At 53.6% G+C, this 23,463-nt stretch overlaps 1 protein-coding gene across 1 annotated transcript; it reads left to right on the top strand.

Annotated features, from left to right (window-relative positions):
• Positions 1-12,602: 12,602 nt before the first annotated feature.
• Positions 12,603-21,466, top strand: ASPHD2 (aspartate beta-hydroxylase domain containing 2). The gene is given in 4 exon segments (XM_049788839.1): positions 12,603-13,446; positions 13,449-13,587; positions 18,479-18,592; positions 20,114-21,466. Coding segments are annotated over 4 exon segments (1,035 nt in total). The 5' UTR covers positions 12,603-12,774; the 3' UTR covers positions 20,224-21,466.
• The last annotated feature ends 1,997 nt before the right edge of the window (positions 21,467-23,463 follow it).

Here is a 23,463-nt window from a genome sequence, read left to right as displayed (position 1 = left end):
TAGGTGGCTTCACTCTGTCCTCAGTTTCTTTTGGCCAAACTTTGCTTTCCATTGTTATAAGTTTTGGGGCATCTCAACAACTCCAAGCAAGAGTCAACCTCTAGGGTCAGTTTTTCTTGTGATACTTAGAGAAACGTCAGGGTTTTCATAAGAAGTGGTTAGAACCCATGTCAGAAAAACTGAGGGCTGCTCTGTCCTTACTGCTGATGCTCAGGAGATCATGTGGTGCCAGGGATTGAACCCAGGCCAACTTTGGTTTGTTGAACGATCTCTCCAGCCACCCCCCTTATTTCCATATTCTTGTGCCTTTCAATATTCTATTTCACCTTTTTATCATCTTAAATTCATTCTTTTTTTTTGGGGGGGGGGCCATACCCGGCTGTGCTCAGGGGTTATGCCTGTCTGTCTGCTCAGAAATAGCTCCTGGCAGGCACGGGGAACCATATGGGACACCGGGATTCGAACCAACCACCTTTGGTCCTGGATCGGCTGCTTGCAAGGCAAACGCTGCTGTGCTATCTCTCCAGGCCCTTAAATTCATTCTTAATTTTTTGCTGTGTTAAAAAATTTTAGTGAAAAGGCTGGAGTGATAGCACAAGCCTTTGCCTTGCATGTGGCTGACCCGGGACAAACCCGGGTTCAATCCCTGGAATCCAATATGGTCACCTAAGCCTATGGAGTGATTTCTGAGAACAGAGCCAGAACTAACCTCTGAGCACCACCAGATGTGACCTAAAGACAAAAACAGAAATAAAATTTAGTGAAGTAAAATAGTTTTTTTTTTTTTAAAGAGAAATTTAGAGAGATGTGAGGGAAAAAAAGAGTATAAGTGGGGCCCGGAGAGATAGCACAGTGGTGTTTGCCTTGCAAGCAGCCGATCCAGGACCAAAGGTGGTTGGTTCGAATCCCGGTGTCCCATATGGTCCCCCGTGCCTGCCAGGAGCTATTTCTGAGCAGACAGCCAGGAGTAAACCCTGAGCATCGCCAGGTGTGGCCCAAAACAAAAACAAAAACAAAACAAAAAAAAAAAGAGTATAAGTGTTCAGGAGAGAACACAGGCTGCTCCAGAGTGGAAAAAGCTTGTGTGTTTAAAATTTTTTTTTTTTTTTGGTTTTTGTGTCACACCCGGCAGCGCTTAGGGGTCACTCTTGGCTCGACGCTCAGAAATCGCTCCTGGCAGGTTCAGGGGACCATATGGGATGCTGGGATTCGAACCACCGTCCTTCTGCATGCAAAGCAAACGCCTTACCTCCATGCTATCTCTTCGGACCCGTGTTTAATTTTTTTGAAGAACAGCTCTGTTGCTCCTCTGAATTGTTTTTGTATTACCCTCCTAAATGCCTATTATTTCTTTTTCTTGACTTATCACGCAGGTTAGAGAATCCAGTACAAGGTAATGTAGCAGAGTGGGAGTAAACATTCTTGTTCTAACCTTGTGCCAAAACATTCCATTTTGAAGTATCAAAATGGGTTTAAAGCAAATGTCCTATTTGGTTGATGTTTCTTTCCACTTTAGTTTTCTGAGGATTTTCAGTTTCAGTGAATTTATATTGGAATGGTGTCTACCTCCAGTTCCCTTCCTTTAATTTATTAATATGAATTCTCAGGACCAGAGAGCTAGCTAGTACAGCAGGTAAAGCATTTGCCTCACGTGCAACCAACCTGGGTTCAATTCTTGGCATCCCATATGGTCTCCTAAGTACTGCCAGGAACAGAACCAGGAGTGTGGCTCTAAAACAACAACAATGGTGAGTTCTGTCTAAATATTTTCAGGTGTTGAACAATTCTTCACTCTTGAAAAAAATGATTTTAAACTTACTGAAAGTTTCATTTTAGTAAAAAACATTTTTTTTGGGGGGGTTTTGGGTCACACCCAGCGTTGCTCAGGGGTGACTCCTGGCTGTCTGCTCAGAAATAGCTCCTGGCAGGCACGGGGGACCATATGGGACACCGGGATTCGAACCAACCACCTTTGGTCCTGGTTCGGCTGTTTGCAAGGCAAACACCACTGTGCTATCTCTCCGGGCCCTAAAAAACATTTTTAATACCATAAGTCAAGTTATCTTGTGAGAACCAAAGCCCCCTGGGCCTAGAACCAAGGTGGGCCTAAGCCCCCAGTGAAGCCACTGTAAAGTATTTTTCCACTCTACATCTTTCCCACAGGCAGAGAATATTAGCCCAAAGATAAAACTGCAAAATATACCCACCCTGTAAAGGTCAAGACCCTCCCTGCTCTGCTAAAGTAGAGGAACTACGTGGGTCTGAATATTCTACCAGATAAGGACCCCTTGACACAAAGTTGAGTCAGCAATGAGTTGGGACATCAGTCCTAAGGCATGATGTGATTTGTGTGCAAATGGAAATGGGCCAATCCTGTATGTAATGAAGGATGAACTGTTTGTATTAATCAGTGAAATGTTTGAGTTGTTGAAGCACGTAAAGCCCTATATAAACAGCTTGGAAATTTGAATCAGGGTCCTAGTCAAGACTCTACTGTATTGGATGAGACTTGGACCTTGGCTAGCCGAAGAAACTCCCTTTTACAATTTGCATTATCAAAGGTGGTCTTTGATTCTCAGTGTCAACTCGGAAACTACAATCTGAGCTTTTTGAAAGTTCAGGTGCATTAGCTTGTTTACAAATGCATAGTACTGTACAATCTTGGAGAGATGCAAAAGACATGGTGAGGATGGTTGGTAACAAAGACTGTCTCATGGAAAGGAACTGGGGTGGTTGAGGGATAGAAGACAGAGAGAATCCAAATAACTCACTTGCTCGTTTATACCTTGTTTCAGAAGAGACTTAAATCTTCTTAAAAAGATTAAGTCAAATTAAAACGTCATAGAAAATGCTGGTTCCCTTTGCCTGTCATCCCCAGTTCCCATTTCTTCTTAGCCACTTTGAGTTGTAATTTATAGTGTGTTTATTTATTTATTTTTTTTTGGTTTTTGGGCCACACCCATTTGATGCTCAGGAGTTACTCCTGGCTATGCGCTCAGAAATCGCCCCTGGCTTGGGGGGACCACATGGGATGCTGGAGGATCGAACCTCGGTCCTTCCTTGGCTAGTGCTTGCAAGACAGACACCTTACCTCTAGCGCCACCTTCCCAGCCCCTGTAGTGTGTTTCTTTTGAGAGATTTCTTGGCTTTTTCTTTTCCTTTTACAAAGGAGAACATGAGGCCAGAAAGATGATTCAAAGGAGTGGAATGTATACTTCCTATGCCAGAGCCCTAAATTCGATCCCCAGCACAACAAATTCCCAAGCACCACTGGGTGAGCACCCTTAAAATAAATATATGTAGGGGCCGGGCGGTGGCGCTGGAGGTAAGGTGCCTGCCTTGCCTGCTAGCCTAGGACGGACCGCGGTTCGATCCCCCGGCGGCCCATATGGTCCCCCAAGAAGCCAGGAGCAACTTCTGAGCGCATAGCCAGGAGTAACCCCTGAGCGTCACAGAGTGTGGCCCAAAAACCAAAAATAAATAAATAAATAAATAAATAAATAAATATATGTAATTTAAACTAAAAATTAAAACAGCAACCCAATACCTATCTTTTAGTGCATTCCTCCTGCCTTTATATAAATAAATGAACATAATCATAGAGTCTTAAGTGACCTTTGTATTGCATGTATTGTGTGGATGAAATCATACTGCAAGTATAATTCTTTTTTGTTTGTTTGTTTGTTTTGGGGCCACATCCTGTGACACTCAGAGATTACTCCTGGCTATGGGCTCAGAAATCGCTCCTGGCTTGGGGGACCATATGGATGCTGGGGATCAAACCCAAGTTCGTTCTGGGTCAGCTACGTGCAAGGCAAACAGCCTACCATTGTGCTATTGCTCGGGCCCCTGCAACTATTCTATCTCCTTTATAATAGCTACAAAGAGTTCTATATATGGGAACATAACTATCCTTCATTTCACCAGGATAGATAGAAAGGCATGGGATTGCTTGTACATTATAGTATATATGTTGCTATTATTCTTTGAAAGAAGTTGGGTCATACCTGGTTCTGGAGATTGAACTGGAATTGGCAGTATGCAATGCAATGTCTTACTCCTTTATTATCTCTTTGATTTTTTTTTTTTGGGGGGGGGGGAAGACAGTCTACACCTGGCAATGCTCAGGGCTTTCTCCTGACTCTGCACTCAGGATTTACTCTTGATGGTACCATATAGGATAATGGGGATCGAACCTGGGTTGGCCATGTGTAAGGCAATGAGCTACATGCTATCTGGCACATGCTGTTATTCTTTTCTTTTTTGGGGGGTGGGCACACCCTGTGGCGCTCAGGGGTTACTCCTGGCTTTGTGCTCAGAAATCGCTCCTGGCAGGTTTGAGATGCTGGAGATCAAACCCAGGTCCATCCTGGGTCAGCAGCATGCAAGACATATTCCCCACCACTGTGCTACCATTCTGGCCCCCTGTTGTTCTTTTAATAACAACTAATGCATTGTACTCCAGGTCCTTTGGTGCTTCCTTTAAACTTTGTCTCCATGGGCTACAACAATCCCTGCTGTCTTCCTGTAACCTTGTCCGAGCAAGATGTGCTTTTTCTCTGGACCCCAGTGATTCCATCTGTGACAGAGGGAGCTGGGTGGGCCCCATGAGCAGATGAGATGACACAATGACAGCCTGTGCAACCTCGAAGCGGGGTAACAGGAGGAGGTGGAGGAGGAGGAGGACACGAGTGGCAGCTGCAGTGAAGGCAGCAATTTAGATGCACTTGGCCCTCAGCTCAGCATCTTTATTAGCACAGTGGGCAACTCCTCCAAAGCTCTCACTCAGATGCTCCCTTCCCTGTGAAGGAGGCTTCCCCTGGCCGGAAGAGGGCACCCCTCAAGTCTCCCGGAGATCCAGAGAGGGCCGTGACCTCTCAGTAAATTAAAAAGATGAAGCAGCTACTACTACTGCCACTGAACCCTCTTAAGAAGCACGGAGCAAGTTCATGGCAGTAGCCAGAGATAATTACAGGATCAGAGGGCAATATTATTTCGCCATGTGCTACAGATGGTGTGGGCCAAGACAAGAGGGCAGATTTGTGATAACATGGAGTATTTTCTGATTGCAGAGGGGGGGGGGCGCAGAGGCAGAGACACAGAGACAGAGAGAGACACAGAAACAGAAACAGAAGCAGAGAGAAAAAAGAGAGACTAGAGACAGACAGAGGTAGAGAGAGAGAGAGAGAGAGAGAGAGAGAGAGAGAGAGAGAGAGAGAGAGAGAGAGAGAGAGAGAGAGAATACTGCCTACAGCGGTAGGGCACTGCCTTAAAGATAGCAGACCCAAATTCAAATCTATCTCTGCCTATGGTTCCCCCTTGAACACCACCAGAAGTGATCACTGAGCAGAGTCCAGAGTAAGACTACTAGGTGTGGCCTCTCAATCCTCCCCCCCCAATACGGTTTCCATCCTCCTCAGTGTAATGCTATGATTGACTATGCAAGCCAGCCCCTGCTGAGAAGTCCAGATTCAACCACATTTCTGAATGTGAGTCAGATCAAATAAAGAAACGCCCGTCCAGCTGCTAGCTCTCCCCTTCTCTACCCCACCCTCCCGGCAAAGCTCCACCCCACACACCCCCAAGTCGCCACCCTCCTAGCCAGGCACCACCCTTCCCAAGCCCCACTGCCAGGCTCCACCCACCACAAGCTGGTGGTGCAAACAGATTTAGTCAGCATTACAAAATCAGATGCTTGGGCAATTTCCCCCACAGGGTGCAAAATCTGGGTGAGTGCATGGCTTCCTAAGGGATGGCCTTGGGTTCGTTTTAGTAGCAGAAAAGGGACTACGAAGTTCTAGGGCCCAGGAGAACCAGGAGGAAGTGGCTTCTGCAACTTGGCTCTGGAACTGGGGCAAGGTACATGCTGGGGACAGCAACAAGTGGCTTCTGAGTCAGGAACAGATGGCTGTGGGTAGAGCGTCCCACACCACATTCCCACCGCCCATCCACGAGAGAGTTCTCCTAGAACCCTTCCCAAATCCCAGGGCCACTGTAAGCATCATTGCTCTGCACAGACCTTAGCTCCAGTATCTCACCCACCCCTGCTCTTCCTACTGCTGGGAAGTGTGATGGAGGTTGATTCAAGTCTGTAATTACTGGGAGATCCTTGTCCCCTATCTTGGTGTCACCAAGGCACCCAAAGAGATCCGAGCAGCAAGACCAAGCAAACACACAGCCAGGTGCAGTGAAGGATCCCAGTAGCAACGAGGGACCCCAATACCGACGATGAGCTTGGAAGGAATGACTGAAGTTTCCAGGAGACAAAGCATCCAGTCCCTCTGGAATTTGCAAAACGTTGCAAGGATCTGAGCAATCTGGGAGTGGGGGTGTGTGGGGGCACACAGGTGGAACCCACAGAATTAAATTTGAGGGGGGTCGAGAGGAAGCCAGGGAGGGAAGAAGTTTGAAAAGTGAAAGAGAAGGAAACGCGACGATGACGGATGACGCGTAGGAGGAAGAAAGAGAATAATAGAGGCCGGAGAGAGAGCGTGGAGGCAGGGCGTTTGCCTTGCACGTGGCTGACCTAGGACAGACCTGGGGTTCGATCTCCGGAGTCCTATAGGGTCCCCCCAAAAGCCAGGAGCGATTTCTGAGCTTATAGCTAGGAGGAACCCTTGAGCTCACCGAGTGTGGCCCAAAAACAAAACAAAAAAGCAAACAACAAAAACAAGCAAACAAAACAACAGACCAGGAGCAAAGGAATGAATGAATGAATGAATGAACGAACGAATGACAGCGCGCATCCCCCGGATGGCCGAGTGATGGATTGAGTCAAGTGCATCTGGGGGCTGGCCACTCAGGAGGAGTGGGGGGCTCCTCGGGCCCCGGGCGAGGAGGTCCAGGACTTACCCCAGGTGCTGGCCGGCCCCGCCCCTCCAAGCCCCGCCTATTCCAGTCCAAGCCCCGCCCCGGTCACCTCAAACCCCGCCCACCAACGCCCGCCCCTCCGCGCCGCGCGGCATTGTGGGGCTTGTAGTCCTCACGGCCCCGCGGAGCTCAGCTCAGCGCATCGCGGCGTCCGCTCGGGCTCGGGCTCGGGCTCAGGCTCGGGCTCCGGCGGGGGGATCGGCAAGGCTGGCTGCTCGGGCTCCGGCTCCGGTTCCAGCTCCGGTTCCGGCTCCGGTTCCGGAGGGCTGGGGGCGTCCCCGATCGTCCGCGCCTCCCACCCCCGCCTCCCGCGCGCGCGTACGGGCGCAGGTAAGCGGCGTCTCTCTCCGGGGTGCGGGGTGCGGGGTGCAGGGCCCGCGGTGCCCACGCCCAGCGGGGCTCCCCCCGCCCGAGGATGCTCCGGGACCTTCCCCGCGCCCGCGATCCCGGCCAGGCACCTCTCAATCCCCCCCATCTCAGCTGCGTGGTGGCCCCTGTCCCCCACCCTCCCCCATCGCGGCCCTCCTCCCCCTCCCCCCCTCCCCCCAGTCCCCACTTCTCATATTTCCCGGGTCCCCGGGACTTAGCTGCAACAGAACCCGCCTCCCCTAATCTCATCTGCCGGGGGATGAGCTCCAGCTGTCCACCCACACTCGCCCCGCTGCTGTCCTCCCCAGGCCCACCCCCTGCTCCCTGACCTCCCTTCCTCTCTGTCTCCTCCTCCTCCTCCCCCTCCACCATCACTACCACCACCACCCAACCCGTTGCATGCACGCTGGAAAAAATGGTTAGGAAGAAGTGGACAGAGCTCTCTGTCCCTCATCCTCATGGATGATGGGTGCTTGTGGGAGAGGCTCCTGCTGGGGGGATCAATATCCCACCTCCTCTTCCCCCCTCAGTCCTCCTACTGGGAGTGAAGGGGTGAAGGGGACTTCTAGGGTGTCCTGGGTAGCCACCCCACTCCCCCAGGGCTTCTAGAGTGGAGGATCCGGCCCAGGCAGCCTGGTGAAGCTGGTGGTGTTGTGGGGCTGGAAATGGGGGTGCTCTTCACGAGAGTGTCCGCTTGGCAGCTGCTTCTTGACTGGATTTAATCTCCACTTAGGGAAGCCAGGGATTTGGGTCCTGTCCCCATTTTAGACCCCTCTGGCTTCAGGGTTTCTGGGAGTGCCTGTTATTAACGTGCAGGGGTGAAGGAAATGGGGTGTGGGGAAGGTTGGAGGATGGAGCTAGCTTGTCATCAGATGCTTTGAAGATCCAGTGTTTGAACCAGACCCCAGTATACTGCTGAGCTCTCTAGTCCTCCCCCCACCCCACAAGCTGGAAGGGTTTCCTTAGGGGGTTCCTGCTCAGCAGGCACTTATTAACCTATATCTGCTCTAGCCTTGCCAGCCTCTGTGGGCTTGGAAACGTTGCCAGAGCAGGGATGCCCCTCTGAGCTGGTGTCCAGGGCTTTACAATTGCTCAAATGTGCTCAGGGGTGGCATTTTGCAGAAAGAGCACCCCCCCCTCCTGTGGTGATGATAATGATGAAGGGGGACGGGTGTCCAGGGGAGAAATTCCTTCAGTCCCCTGAGTCTCTCTGTGCCTACGTTCAGATGGTCTTAAACTTCCCCAATTACAAATGGGAACTAGTGCTGAGCAGGTGCTCCTTAAAATCTCACCACCACACCCCAGCAAGATCGAAGAGGAAAAACCTCCCTTTTGCAAAGACTATTTGCAAGTTCCAATTAGGATGGCGTGGGGAGGGGGGGACCCTTTGAGCAAGAAATTGCTGGGTGAACACGCAGGCTGAATTTCAGGAGCCCTGGGGTTCCCTTTGGGAAATGCTTGCACGCAATTCTCTTCCCTCCGGCTTTTCGTACTCCTTTTTTCGAGCATCACTAACACTTACTAGCGAGGGAGAACCCAGCAGATGAGGGCAGGGGGTGCAGAGTAGAGGTGGGGGTCTGTTTTCATCCTTGGGGCTCAGCCACTCCAGGAAGCCCCTAAGAGATGGAAAACAAGTGAAAACTGAATGTAACTCCCAGGACCTCTCCACTCTTGTGTTTTTCCTAGAAACCTCCAACATTGCCATGAATATTCAGTATGTGAGTGCTTTTTGACTTACTAAACACTAGTCAAGAGATTCTGGATTCAACCTGGGCTGGGATATAGCTAGTAGGAAGTTCACGAACACTGCCTGGCGTTTCTCTCCTCTGCAGCGTGTCAGGTCTGGGGGCAAGAATTCAGGTCTGGGGGCAAGAAAGGAATTCTCGGAGGTGTGTGGCATGTCTGCTGCTGGAATGCTGCCCGACTACCCTCCTCTGGTTTGCAGGCTCTGAGAGAAGGGGCGCCCAGTTTCTCAGCTCTGAGCAGCACATGCAAAGTTCCCCACCCCTGGCTGTGGGTGCTTCACCTCATCTTAGGAGGTGAGTGGGTCCATCTTCCAGGTGAAGAAACTGAGAATCACAGAGGGAATGCCACTTTAGGGTTAGGACTAAGGCTTGGCCCAGCCTGACCTTCCAGCGCTGTTTGGGGGAACCATGTAGCACCGTGCGGTGCTGGAGATCAAGCATAGGGATCGCATAAGCCAAAGATGCGCTCAGCTCTTTAGTTTTTTGCTTGTTTGATTTGGGTTTGGGGACAGTGCTCAGGGTTCACTCCTGGCTCTGTGTTCAGGACTTACTCCTAACTCTGTGCTCAGGGCTTACTCCTGGCTCTGTGCTTAAGGCTCACTCCTGGTGGGGTTGGGGGGAACCAGATGGGATGCTAGGGGTTGAACCTAGGTCAGTCAGGTGCAAGGGAATTGTCCTATCCCTGCATTATCTTTCCAGCTCTGTGAACTGAGCCCTTGGGCCTTTGAGCTGTCACTATGCCCCTTCCCAAGCGGGGTGGGGATGGGGACTATATCCAGAGTGGGGACTCGGTTCTCAGGACTTAACTCCTGTCTCTGCACTCAGGAATCATTCATGGCAGTGTTCAGGGGACCATATGTGTTGCCAGGGATGGACAGGCCTGGTCACAGGCAGGCAAGTGCCTTACATCCTTTGCTGTTTCTCTCTTGCCGATCCACAACTCTTCCTTTCTACCACTCCTTAACTTCTTGATCACATGGCAAGAATTTTCAGGTCAAAAGTGGGGAAATGATAGCACAGCAGTAGGGCATTTGCCTTGCACATGGCTGACATGGGATGGACCTGGGTTTGATCCCCAGCCTCCTGTATAATCTCCCAACCTTGCCAGGAATCATTTTTGTGTGTGTGTGTGGTTTTTGGGTCACACCCGGCAGTGCTCAGGGGTTATTCCTGCCTCCAGGCTCAGAAATTGTTCCTGACAGGCACAGGGGACCATACGGGGCGCCAGGATTCGAACCGAAGACCTCCTGCATGAAAGGCAAACGCCTTACCTCCATGCTATCTCTCCGGCCCCTGCCAGGAGTCATTTCTAAGTGAAGAGTTAAGAGTAACTCCTCAGAGCCGCTGGGTGTGGCCCCAAAACCCAAAAACAAAACAAACAACAAAAGAACTAGGGAAAGGAAAGAGGACAGCTTTCTCATTTGGGGGCTTGCTTTTTGTTTTGGGGTTGCACCAAGTGGTACTCCTACTCCTGGCTCTGTACATAGGAATCACTCCTGGTAGGGCTGGGAGATTGCCAGGGTTCAAACCTAAGTTAACTTCAAGCAAGGCAAGCACCTTCCCCACTGTATTATCAGCTGTGGCCCAGTTTTCTCATTTTCTGAGTTGCCTCCCCTCGTCCTTTGAGAAGGCACAAAACAAAGGTTTTCTCAGCCACTCTGTCCTGCTAGCTGAGGAAATGTCTGAAGCTGGAAGAACCTGGGCCTATCTCATCTCAGGGTAATAGAAAGATGGAAGGAAAGTGGCTTTGGGGGTAAGCACAGCTGGGCTGTACAGAGCCTGGTGCACCATTGAGGGGCTCTAATCACACTCTGGGTTGTTGTGAGTATCTGGGGGACCAGACACTGTGTGACGGAGCCTGTGTGTCTGTCTGGGTGGCAGAAAATTGAGCCAGGCTTCTCTTTCTTAGCCTTCCCAATTACCACTGCCAGCTGCAATTGGCGGTCCCCAAGCTGGGAGTGGAACATGGCTTGGGGCTGTCACAGATTTGTCCCCATAGAGCCCTTTTCCTGCTCAAGAGTTCCCATGGGCCAGAGAGGGGAAACCAGAGGAACCTCCCTGCTGAGGCCACGGGCCTGACGAACCTGTTCTGATGCATCTCCATGCATGCCTCATGCCCTGCAGGTAGAGCTCTGAGAGGATCGTAACTGACAGGCTGGGAGATAGCCTAATGGTTAGGATGCACGTCTAGCACTGCACATGGGACTGACCTGATGAGCACCCAGGTATCGCTGGTTTCAGGCCTCAAGGTCCTGAGCACTGTCAGATGTGACCCCTGAGTCCCCCCCTGACACTGCAGGGTCTGGGCAGCTCCACAAGCCCTTGTATTGTCCCAATGCTCTGCGTGGCTGAGAATTGCCAGCGGTATCCATGGACCTTCTGAGCATTGCTGGGGAGGCTGCCCCACCCCCAAATAAAATAACTTAAAAAGTACTGAAGATTCAATCAGCCTGTAGAGATTCTTTTTGTAAAACAGTGTCAGGGTGAGGAGGTGGGGAGGGGGTACAGCACTAGCCTTACAAGCCAGAAGCTGGGTTTGGTCCTGTGACACCCACCTGCTCCCCCAGGCTTACCAGAGCCCTGACAGGATCAATCCCTGAGCACTGCTGGAGGTGGCCCCAAAAGGAAAAAAGGGGAAAAATAAAGTATCAGGACTTAAACCAGCATGTGCCCTTCTGACCTCTAAATTGATTTTGGTTTCAGTTTTGCTGTCATATTGGGTGTGTGACCTGACACCTGTGATCTGAGCCACAGGTGGGTAAGATGGCGGTCCCCAACCCTCAGATTCCCCATCCAGATGGGCATGACCACAGCTCTAGAAAAGAGAGAGGAGGACTCTGTGCAGCTTCTGAGGCAAATCAGATGCTCCTGGCGTTGGGGAAAATAGGAATGCGGGACGGAGTCCACTGGGGAGAGGGTACCCGGCCGGGTGCAGAGGTGGGTTCCCTGTTAACAGGGCTGAGGGAGGACTTGCATTTCAGGAGAGACTTTGGGTAAAAGTCAGATAGTACAGGGGGTAGGGCACTGCTTTGCATGTGGCTGAACTGGGTTCAATCTAGTATCCCCTATTATCCCCTGAGGCTGCCAGGAGTGATTCCTGTGTGTAGAGCCAGGAGTAACCTCTGAGCATCACTGGTGTGGCCCAACCCCCCCACTCCAAAGTCACAGTGGGGGACTGGAGTGATAGCACCACAGGTTGCTGACCTGGGTTTGATCCCTAGTATCCCATATAGTCCCCTGAGCTTGCCAACACTGCCAGGAGTGATTCCTGAGTGCAGTGCCAGAGTAAACTCTGAGCATTGTTGGATGTGGCCCAACACTAAAATAAAAACTCACAGTGTGGGGCCGGCGAGGTGGCGCTAGAGGTAAGGTGTCTGCCTTGCAAGCGCTAGCCAGGAAAGGACCACGGTTCGATCCCCTGGTTGTCCCATATGGTCTCTCCCCAAGCCAGGGGCAATTTCTGAGCATGTAGACAGGAGTAACCCCTGAGCATCAAATGGTTGTGGCCTGAAAAAAACAAAACAAAACAAAAAAAATTAAAAAACTCAGTGTTCGTTTTGCCTTTTTCATCCCAGGTTGGACTTCCTGAGACCGTGTCTCCTGGGGCCTCACAGGACAGAGGAACCCTCAAGCCCTGCTTCCTGCTACAGGTGTCGCCATGCCCCCTCCCGTGCCCATGGCCCCCTGCCCTCCACGCTAGTCTAAAGAGCACGTGGGTGTCCTTAGCCGACGGTTGGACCTCACCCCGCACGCCCAACCTGACAGCCCCCCTGCAGCAGCACCTCGCAAGATGTCTCTGGAGTGGCTGGGGGCCTGGGGCTGGTCGCTGGACAGCCTGCGGGACTGCGTGGCCACGGGCATGCAGTCGGTGCGTGACTGCGACACCAGTGCCGCCGTGACCGTGGGCTGCCTGCTGGTCCTGTTCGTGTGGTATTGCTACCGTGTGGGGCGAGAGCAGCCAAGGCCCTACGCCACCTCGGTCAGCGCCCTCCTGCAGAGCCCCGAAGTGGGCACGCTGCAGAACGGCTTCGCCTACTGCCAGTCGCCGGCCTGCGTGCGCTGCAGCCCGGGTGAGGGCCTCAACCAGAAGCTCTACCACAACCTGCAGGAGTATGCCAAGCGCTACTCCTGGTCGGGCATGGGTCGCATCCACAAGGGCATCCGTGAGCAGGGCCGCTACCTCAGCAGCCGGCCGTCCATCCAGAAGCCCGAGGTCTTCTTCCTGCCCGACCTGCCCACCAGCCCCTACTTCGCCCGGGATGCCCAGAAGCACGACGTGGAGCTGCTGGAGCGCAACTTCCAGACGGTGCTCTGCGAGTTCGAGGCCCTGTACAAGGCCTTCTCCAACTGCAGCCTGCCGCAGGGCTGGAAGGTGAACAGCACGCCCAGTGGCGAGTGGTTCACCTTCTACTTGGTCAATCAGGGCGTGTGTGTGCCCCGGAACTGCCGCAAGTGCCCCACGGGACGTACCGCTTGCTCAGCAGCCTGCGGACCTGTATCGGGAACAATGTCTTCGGCAACGCCTGCATCTCGGTGCTGAGCCCCGGGACCGTGATCACGGAGCACTATGGCCCCACCAACATCCGCATCCGCTGCCACTTAGGTAGGTTGAGGCTGGAAGGATTATGGCGGGCTTCCCCGGCCTGGGCTTCCAGCGTCCAGGCACCCCAACTCCGGATAAGGTGCTTTGACTCTGTAATGGGTCTTTTTCTCACTCTTGGTTGGGCTCGTTTTTTTCGGTGGCTCATGTGTGTGTTTGGTGTTGGAAGGCAGAGACTTGGGGGGGTGGGGGGAATCTGGGGACAAGTTGATGGCCCGAGTGGCCTAGTGCAGGCTTTGTACCTGGGAGGCCCTGGGTTTGATACCAGCACCACATTGATTCCCTGAGAGGAACATCCCAGCCCACTTCCATGTTCTGGTCCAGGAACAGTCTGTGAACACCGCCCATTTAGCCTTCAAGTGAAGAATGTTTTTTTTTTGGGCTACATCCAGTGATGCTCAGGGGTTACTCCTGGCTATGTGCTCAGAAATCGCTCCTGGCTTGGGGGGGCCATATGGGACAGCGGGAATTGAACCACAGTCTGTCCTAGGTCAGCCACGTGCAAGGCAAACGCCCTACCGCTGGGCTATTGCTCCGGTCCTCGAAGTGAGGAATGAACAGGAAGGGGCCAGAATGATAGCACAGTGGGTAGGGCATTTGTCTTGCATGTGGCCAACATAGGTTTGATCCCTGGACTCCCTTATGGTCTCTCTCCCCTTCCCACCCCCGTCAACCCCCCCAAGCCTGCCAGGAGTGTTTCCTGAGTGTAGAGCCAGGAATAACTCCTGAGGACTGCTGGGTATGACCGAAAAACAAAAAAGAAAACGAAAAGGACCAGAAAGAAAAGATAATACAGGGGTCAAGGGATTAAGGAACACATTGTTCTTGTATACAGCAGACCCCATTTTGAATCCTGGTGCTACCAAACACCTCCACTCACACCAGCAGTTGTAACCCCCAAAACTCCCAAACACTACCTGGGTTTCCTGGGTGATTTCCCCGCACCTTAGGGTCCACTGAGCACTGTGTCTTCAGCCTCTCACATGGATACACCAGCCTGTTGGCCAGGAGGCATGGGGAGCACCCCCAGTCCTGAGCACAGACACGCACGCGTGCGCAAACACACACACACACACACACACAGATGTACAGATGCAGACATAGCATAACCTCAGACATCCAGATACAGCATACATACACAGACACAGCACAGATAACATGGGCACACACGGCAGATGCGCACAGCACAGACGCACACATAGCAGACATATACACACAGCACAGAGCCAGAGGACCACTTGTGGGGAGTGTGGATCTGACCCTCTGTGTGACCGAGGGACCCTAGGTCCCCAGCAACTAGCGACCTTCTGTGGTTGTACCTAAGCGACTGTGGTATGGGACAGGATAGCTGTTGGACCAGACACTCACTGGGACTCCTGGGGGCGATTGTGATCTGCTGTGGAGATTCCCAGGGATCTCCCGAGACTTGAGGACAGACACTGTCTCCACATGGAGGGGATTGTTGGGTGAGGCCATGAAATGGGCATGGGGTGTGAGATGGGGGTTGGTGGGGGATATGGCTCCTGCCCGGGCCTCACTGCATTTTGGCTGTGTACTAGGGGACAAGTCCTTTACCTCTGCTCACCCATAGCTGGTGTGAAAGTGAAGGGCTAAAAGTCACCTGGCACAGTCCCTAAGGGGTATACATGGCCTTAGGGATGGATCTCCAAGCAGTGGGATTGTGGGAGTGCCCATGGCATGGCTGAGCTCCCAAAGAGGGCAACGGCATTGGGGTGCTATCAGGACAGGAGCAGGGGGTGACCGCTCTTCCGTCCCCCAGAGAGCCTCAGACTGAACCCGCCAAGCCCCACAGCTTTTTGTCACCCTCAGTTGGAGGGTTTGGGACAAGGAAGCAGTGACTAGACAGTGGCCTTCGCTGGTGTCAGACACAGGGACATGGTAGGGAGTGGTGACCCTGTTGAGGGCAGTGGGGATGGAGACAGGGCTCGACTAAGTGGGAGAACTGTAGTGTGGGGCCTCCTGCAACCATTGGTGTGTGGCAGCCCTAGACTGTTGTGCTCGAGACTGTGTACCGGTGGCACATTCTGGGCATCTGAGCATCTGAGGATCTGGGCAGGGCTGGACCCAGGCAGCCTTGAGGAGGGTGCTGAGGCTTGGGGGTCTGTGTTGACACCTCTCTAGGAGGTCAGGTGCCCCCAGAGGGAAATGGGAGGGAGTCCTGGGCAGGTAGGTGGGCTCTGGGGACGCCTACAATGAGTAACTATTCTGCCAGGCACAGGGCATGCAGGGTCAGAGTGTGTGGCAGGTGCGGAACTGCTCAGGCACAGGGTCTGACCCTGAAGGGTCTCGGGGAGCAGAGGGACGGGCCATCTCTTGGGGATAAGGGGGGCTAAGGTTGGATAGGTTAGGGGGAAGGGAGTTGCAGAAGGGGTGTCAAGAGCTGAGTGTCAAGGGTGGGCTCCATGGGCTGGACCCTGAGGGCTGGACGTCAAGGTGCCTGGCTCTGATCTGCACACATTTCTGATTCCTGTGTGTCTATGCTTCCAGGGGATGGGCAGGCATTTGCAGCCTATATGGTAGAATTTCAGAGTATGAGAGGGCTGGGTGGGAGATTCTGGGGTCTGCTGCTGTGATTGTGTGTTGCTATGACTGCTGTGCTGTGCTGTCTGTGTGTCCGTGTGTGCTGTGCTGTATGCATCTGTCCTAAGTCTGTGCGCGTATGCTGTGTCTGCTGTGTCTGTACGTCTGTGTGTATATGCCGTGTCTGCGTCTGTGCTATGGCTATGCTGTGTACATCTGTTGGGTGTGTGTTCATGTCATCTGTGCTGTGTCTGTGATCTGTGTGTATATGTATATATATAGTGTCTGCACTATATCTGTGCATGTTTATGTGCGGTCTGTGCTGTGTGTCTGTGCATCTGTTCCATGTGTATCTGCGCTGTGTGTGCGCATCTGTACCATGTATATCTCTACATCTGTGACACCCACATGGGCCCCTTTAAGTCCCATTCTCTCCCCTCTCAGACTGGATAGTCACTTGCATGTGGGGAAGGGGTCTGCTGGGGTCTGCTCGCTCCCCACACTGGGACCTTGTCAGTCTGGCGCTTTCTTTTTTTTTTGTTGTTTTTTGTTGTTGGGCCACACCCGGCGGTGCTCAAGGGGTTACTCCTGGCTGTCTGCTCAGAAATAGCTCTGGCAGGCACGGGGGGGACCATATGGGACACTGGGATTCGAATCAACCACCTTTGGTCCTGGATCGGCTGCTTGCAAAGCAAACGCCACTGTGCTATCTCTCCGGGCCCAGTCCGGCGCTTTCTTCCTCCACTTCCTGTATCCCTCCCTGGGAGGGACCATGTGTTGACACAGCAAAAGTGTACAGACCTCTCCTCGACCATGCTGGCCCCAGTGCTTGTGCTTCCGGAATTTCCTCCCTTCCCTTCTGCGGGCCGACTCCTTCTTGCTGCTGAGTGTCTGAGCCTCTTACTAGTGTTGGGGCCCTTCAAAGCTCTGGGCCCGATGGGGTGGTCCAGGGCCACAGACCTATGCCCTGTGAACTGTGGCTAGGACACACCGCCTGTGGCCTGAGCTGTGATGGGACACACTGCCTCTGCACCGTGTTAGCTGTTGTGAAATCACCCCACATCCTGTATATCCAACCCCAGATGAACAGGTCTGAAGCAGGTTAGTGGCAATGAATTAATAAACCAAGCCAGGGGCCAGAGCTATAGCACAGCGGTAGGGTGTTTGCCTTGCATGCAGCCAACTCGGGATGGACCCTAGTTCGATCCCTGGCATCCCATATGGTCCCCTGAGCCTGCCAGGAGCGATTTTCTGAGCACAGAACCAGGAATAACCCCTGAGCACTGCTGGGTGTGCCCCAACACCCCCTCCCCAATAAAAAAAAAATTATAAACTAAGCCAGTCAGGAGAGAATCATGGAGTCGGTTTGCTTCTCACCTCCTGGTCCCCCTCTGCATGCCAAGCCAAACGCAAACTTCTCTTTATTCTGCCAGTACAAATTCAACCCGAAGGGGAAAGTCTAGTGAGAGACAAAAGTATCTTTTACAAGTCAAAGGGCTTGGTGAAAAGAAAGAGGAAGTTGGGAGACCGCCTTTGTTTTGGGTAAAGGCAGGGTATGACCTAACAGAGCTCAGCTTTGCAAGCCGGAGGCTGGTGGGGTTCAGTCCCAGGCACTGCATGGTCCCTGGGCGCCACCAGGCATGACCTTTGAGCAGATCCAGGTGTGTCCCCAAAACAATAACAGTTACTTTGACTACAGGAGGCCACCTCTGTTAGCCAGAGTGGGAATTGGGAGTGCCCACAGCATAGGACACAAGAGCTGTTCTGAGCCAGCCTCTCCCCTGCTCCAGAGCCTGGGAATGACTCTGGTTACTCAGACATTGTTGTGGTTTCATCTCTGCAGCCACTCAGGGTGCATGGTGGTGAGGGAGAGGGGGGACCCTAAGGTTCCTCTAACCTGGCCTGGATCTAAGGCATGCCCCAGCTCAGACAGTTCTCCACCTGCACCCTCTCTCCAGGGCTCAGCACCCCAGCCTTGGAGCACCCTTGCTTCAAGGAGAGTCCAGTCCCAATCCTTTTCCAGGGCCCCCATATCCTGAGGGTTGCTCCCATTTCCCAGAGACGCCTGTAAACATGCTAAGCTACAGACCTGTCCTTCCCTCCCACTGTTCACCAAGTGTCCTGAGAGTTGGAACTTGGGGGGGGGGGGGCGGAAGCTTCCCTGCTTCCCTGCTATGGCCACAGAGACAGGTCTGGACCCAGCTGTGCCCAATCAAAGCCTCGCTGGGTGACTTTCCAGTGGCAAGAGCAGAGCCCAGTGCTCCTCACCTGTAGACTCACCCCTGGGCTTTGGGGGCCCAGTAGCCAGGCCCCCCATCGCCTTCTTTATTCTCTCCTCTGCTTGTCCCCTCAGGCCTGAAAACACCGAGCGGCTGTGAGCTGGTGGTGGGGGGTGAGCCTCAGTGCTGGGCTGAGGGCCGCTGCCTGCTCTTTGATGATTCGTTCCTGCACACAGCATTCCATGAAGGTGAGTGTGCTGCACATGGCCCACTGCTGCACACGGTCCATTGCTGCCCCCAGCACACAGTGTAGCCATTCCTGACACCCACCCCCAGCATTGCATAAACACCCCCATTCCATCCATTTTTCCTGGATGGTGGTATCCACCCAGTGCTCAGGTGACTCCTGGGCCTTGAGCACTGAAGCTTGGGATAGGAGAAGACTGCAGAGCCTGTCCCCGGCCTCATGGCATTGGCAGGCGTGAGCCGGCACATAGTCCTGCCAGGTGCTCAGTCTCTGTAGGCGCCGTTTCTGCAGTCATGGGAGCTGGTGTAGTCCCAGGTCTGTCCCATGCAGTTTCCTGAGTCAATGGAGGGTGCGAAAGTGTGTGCCACCCCTCAAGTACCCGGGGACAGTTTTACCCTGTAGTCCTCAGGTTCTATCCCCGAGAGTGTTTCCTGCTCACAAAGCTAGTCCCTTCCTTATTGTCCCCACGACTGGGCCTCCCACGAGTCCCAGTGCATCTACTGACCCTTCTTTCTACAGTTTTCCTTTCCTTTTCTTTTTTAAACTTTTTTTATTGATTAATTGATTGGTTTTGGGCCCACACCCAGCAGCACTCAGGGACTACTCCTGGCTCTGTGCTCAGAAGTCACTCCTGGGGCCAGAGAGGTAGCACAGTCAGTGGAAGGGCATTTGCCTTGCAAGCAGCTGATCCAGGACTGATGGTGGTTTGAATCCCAGCATCCCATAAGATCCCCTGAGCCTGCCAGGAGTGATTTTTTTTGTTTTTTGGGCCACGCCTGGTGGTGCTCAGGGGTTACTCCTGGCTGTCTGCTCAGAAATAGCTCCTGGCAGGCACGGGGGACCATATGGGACACCGGGATTTGAACCAACCACCTTGGGTCCTGGATCAGCTGCTCGCAAGGCAAACGCTGCTGTGCTATCTCTCTGGGCCCACCGGGAGTGATTTTTAAGCGCAGAGCCAGGTGAGCACCGACAGGTGTGACCCAAAAAACAAAACAAACAAACAAACAAAAAAAGAAGTTGTTCCTGGCAGGCTAGGGGACAATATGGGATGCTGGGGATCGAACCAGGTCCCTCCTGAGCCAGCAGCATTGCAAGCAAGGCAAACATCCTACCACTGTGCTATCTCTCCAGCCCCTACAGTTTTCCTTTTTATTTATTTATGGGTTACACAGGCATTGAGGCCGGAGGGGGTGCTGCAGATGGAGGCTCTCCCCCTTCTGCATGCAGAACTGTGCCCAGCCCACTGAGCTTGATGCAGCCCCCAGGGTTCTGTGTTTATCAAGGCCACACCCTGCAGTGCTGGGGGTTGAACTTGGGACTGAATCTTGGGGCCTGGCAAGTGCTCACAGGTGCTCTGCCCTCTACTCCCGGCTGTGTCCATCTTGTCGGCGGTGGTGCCATGTGTCCTCCCTATGCTCAGGGGATTGGGAAGCCTTGACTTTCTTCCCCCGGGGACCCATCCCTTTCCTTTCCGAATGCCGTCCCAGTGCCATGTCAACCTCTCCCTTCTCCCTGCCAGGTTCTGCGGAGGAGGGCCCACGCGTGGTCTTCATGGTGGACCTGTGGCACCCCAACGTGGCCGCGGCTGAGCGGCAGGCCCTGGACTTCATCTTTGCCCCAGGACGATGAGCTCGCCTGCAGCAGAGTCGGGGAGTTGGGGTGCAGGGCCAAGGCCCAGCCAGACAGACAGTGCGGGATAGCGCGCGTGGTTCTGCCTCCACGGGCGGGTGGGCAGCTCGGCAGTGGCAGCGGGATTTTGTGTTTTTATTTTTATATTTTGGTAACGATCGCCTTGGCCTCCCTCTTTTCTCTGGTGATTGTCCACGGAGAACTGGCCGCTTCCATTTTCCCGGCCTTTCCGTTTCGTACTTTGGCACACCACCACGTCCAGGGGTGTCACCCGCTCAGCTGTGCCTCAGTTTTCCTCACACACACACACACACACACACACCCCTCTGCGCTCTGAATTAGCACCCCCCAGTGGTCTCCTGTGTGGACCTCTGGTAGTAGTGATATGAAACCTGTCATGGTCTTTGTGGTCCTAGGAAACGAACCAAACCCCATGGGCCAGAAGGCAGGAGCCTGTGTTTCCTCCTGCCCACCTCCTGGTTGGGGATGCCTCTGTGCCCCAGCTGGCAAGCCCCTGGGGGCAGAGCACACCCGCCCTCCTGGTTTTCTCTATGGACACTGCTGGGGCTGGTGGCCCTGCGGCTGGGAGGGGTTCCCCCAGATGAGTGCCTCCAGTCAGGCCTGGAAGATGCCCCTTTGCAGCTGTTTCAGGAGAGTTAGGACCATCAGGCCGACCAAGATGCACCCCCCTGTCACGTGCTGCTCCGGAAAGGTTCGTCCTTAGCCCCCGAGTTCTGAGCCAAATGTCCATGTCGCCTTGATGTTCTGGAGCTTGTGATTTTTTTCCAGTTGTCCCTCTTATCGCTGTCCAGCTGCTGGGCCCAGAAAGCGAGAGAGTGCACAGTACCCCCTGGCCACTGTGCCATGTGACAGCTCCCCCAGCAGGGGTGCGAGTGGGGAGGTGCATCCCCCCCGCACCTCCAGGATCTACACTACAGCCTCCCTGGTCTCCTGGCAAAGAGCCGGCCAGCAGATGGGTCGGTTCCAGCAACTGCGTCCTGTTGTGACTGCATGAAAGCGTCACCTTTGGCCGCACCTCTGAGGCCTTTTCAGATCCTGTGCCCCAGACTCAGTGGGGTCCGGGAAGCCACGGCAGGCACTCATCGGTGCCTGGCTGCCTGCCTACAGCAGTCAGGCATGAGTCCCATCAGAGTGGGACCTGGTAACAGCCAGCAAGTTAGCCAAGAACAGAGCCTTTGGTGTGGGCGTCCCTCAGCCCCTTCCCAGCGCCCGGGATGCAGAGAGGGAGGCAGAGAGGGAGGCGTTTCTACCCCCCACCCCTCTTGCGTTTGGTTACGAGTCACCGAGGTGAGGGCCTGTGTGCCTGCACTGGGTGACAGACAGCCACCCTTGTGGGATGCGGTGGCGGACAGCAAAGAAATAAAGGATCAAGACAAAGCAATGCAGCTGTGTGCTGGTTTGGGGGCCGCACCATGGTGCTCGGGGGCTACTCCTAGATCTGAGCTCAGCTCTGGAGACTCTGGTGCCTGGGAGGGAAGCCTGGGGCGAGGCACAAAGGAATGGTTTTGGAGAGGAGGAGGACTAGGTCAGGTATCCTTAAAATGGCAAGCTTTTGCTGTTGGAAGCCCCATCGAAGACCCTAGAAGTGGTCCTCAGGTTGATCCAAGGGAAGGGAAATGAAGGGTGAATGTGAGGTGGGGATATGGGAGCAAAGGATGGATGGAGTGTCCAGGATGGGACATATCCAGGTGCGTGAGAGATAAAGTGTGGAGCCTCTTGAAAACTAGGGTTTGGGGTGCAGTGCCGGGAGCCTGTTTCAGATGCCCTGAGGAATGGCTCTGAACCCCAATCGGCTCCACTGTGGACTTCCAAATCCCTTTCCCTCGAAGTTCTCAGTTGCAAAGAATTAGGTGAAGGGGGGGGCCAAAGAGAGAGAGCACAGCGGTAGGGCGTTTGCCTTGCAAGTGATCTACTCAGGTGAACAGAGGTTTGAATCCTAACATCCCATATGGTCCCTGAGCCTTCCAGGAGTGATTTCTGGTTGCAGAGCCTGGAGTAGTGGAGTAAAACCTGAGTGCTGCCGGGTGTGACCCAAAAACAACAAAATAAAAACAAAAAAGAATCAGATGAAGAGAGTGAGGTTCCCGATCCCAGTGGGAGGTCAGGGAGCTAGTGACTCCCGTGTGCCCATCATTGTGGGCTAACCACAGGCCTACTGGAGGGCCTACTTGAGGCTGGAGTGGGTGGGCGGGAGGGCGAGTGCTGGCAGCGAAGCTGTCTCTGCAGGAGGGAGGAAGAGGCATTCACAGCCACAGTCACAGCCGGCAGAGTCACAGCGTATTTCTCACCCTCCTGAGTGTGAGGCAGCAACCAGGCAATTACTAAAGTAATTCACACCCCACAGCCAGGGCTGCGAGGGGTGAAGAAGGGGAGTCACCCAGCCCCACCGTACACCCCAGGAAGGCCCAGGTCAGCTGGGGCCATGCTGGCTACTTGGGGCCACCTCACAAGTTCACAGGTGTTCCTGTTCATCATCTCCCCAAATTCAGCAGTGTGTGCATGTCTTGCACCCCACTTTGCACTGGGCTTATTCCAAATATTCCTGGCGGGGTTCAGGGAGGTGTATGTGATACTAGGTCAGACGTGGGTCAGTCGTGTGCGAGGAAAGTGCCCTACCTGCTGCACCATCTCTCTGGTCTCACTGACCTTTTTGTTTTGTTTTGTTTGTGGGTCACACCCAGCGGGTGCTCAGGGGTTACCCCTGGCGCTATGCTCAGAAATCGCTCCTGGCAGGCTCAGGGGACCATATGGGATGCCGGGATTTGAACCACCATCCTTCTGCATGAAAGGCAAATACCCTACCTCCATGCTGTCTCTCAGGCCCTTACCATTTTCTTGAACAGGATCTTCCCATACTTCCCTGCTCTACCTTCCAGGGAAACCATAGCATCCTGTCATCAGCCCTGAATCCAGCACCAGCCTTGTCTCAGTCTCACCTCGGCCACTGACTTGCTCACAGATCTCACAGATGTCAGCCTGGGAACAGGACAGAATCGGACCCAGACCACCTCCATCCTGAACCACTCACTGCCATATGGCAGCGACAGTCTGTGAGCAGTCTGCACCATGGGGGAAGGGAGTCCCCCTTCCTGCTCCCTCCCAGCTCACACACTGGGCCTGGCGCCTAACTACCTGCCCGACCCCTTCCCCTGCCACATTCGGCACCCCATATTTCAAAGCGAGAGGCTGGAGCTAGTACAGTGGGTAGGGCGTTTACTT

Source organism: Suncus etruscus, chromosome 15 (genome assembly GCF_024139225.1).
Source record: "Suncus etruscus isolate mSunEtr1 chromosome 15, mSunEtr1.pri.cur, whole genome shotgun sequence".
Taxonomy (NCBI): Eukaryota; Metazoa; Chordata; class Mammalia; order Eulipotyphla; family Soricidae; genus Suncus; species Suncus etruscus.
The sequence above is the reverse complement of the archived record's forward strand: the minus strand, read 5'-3'. Positions and strand labels throughout refer to the sequence as shown.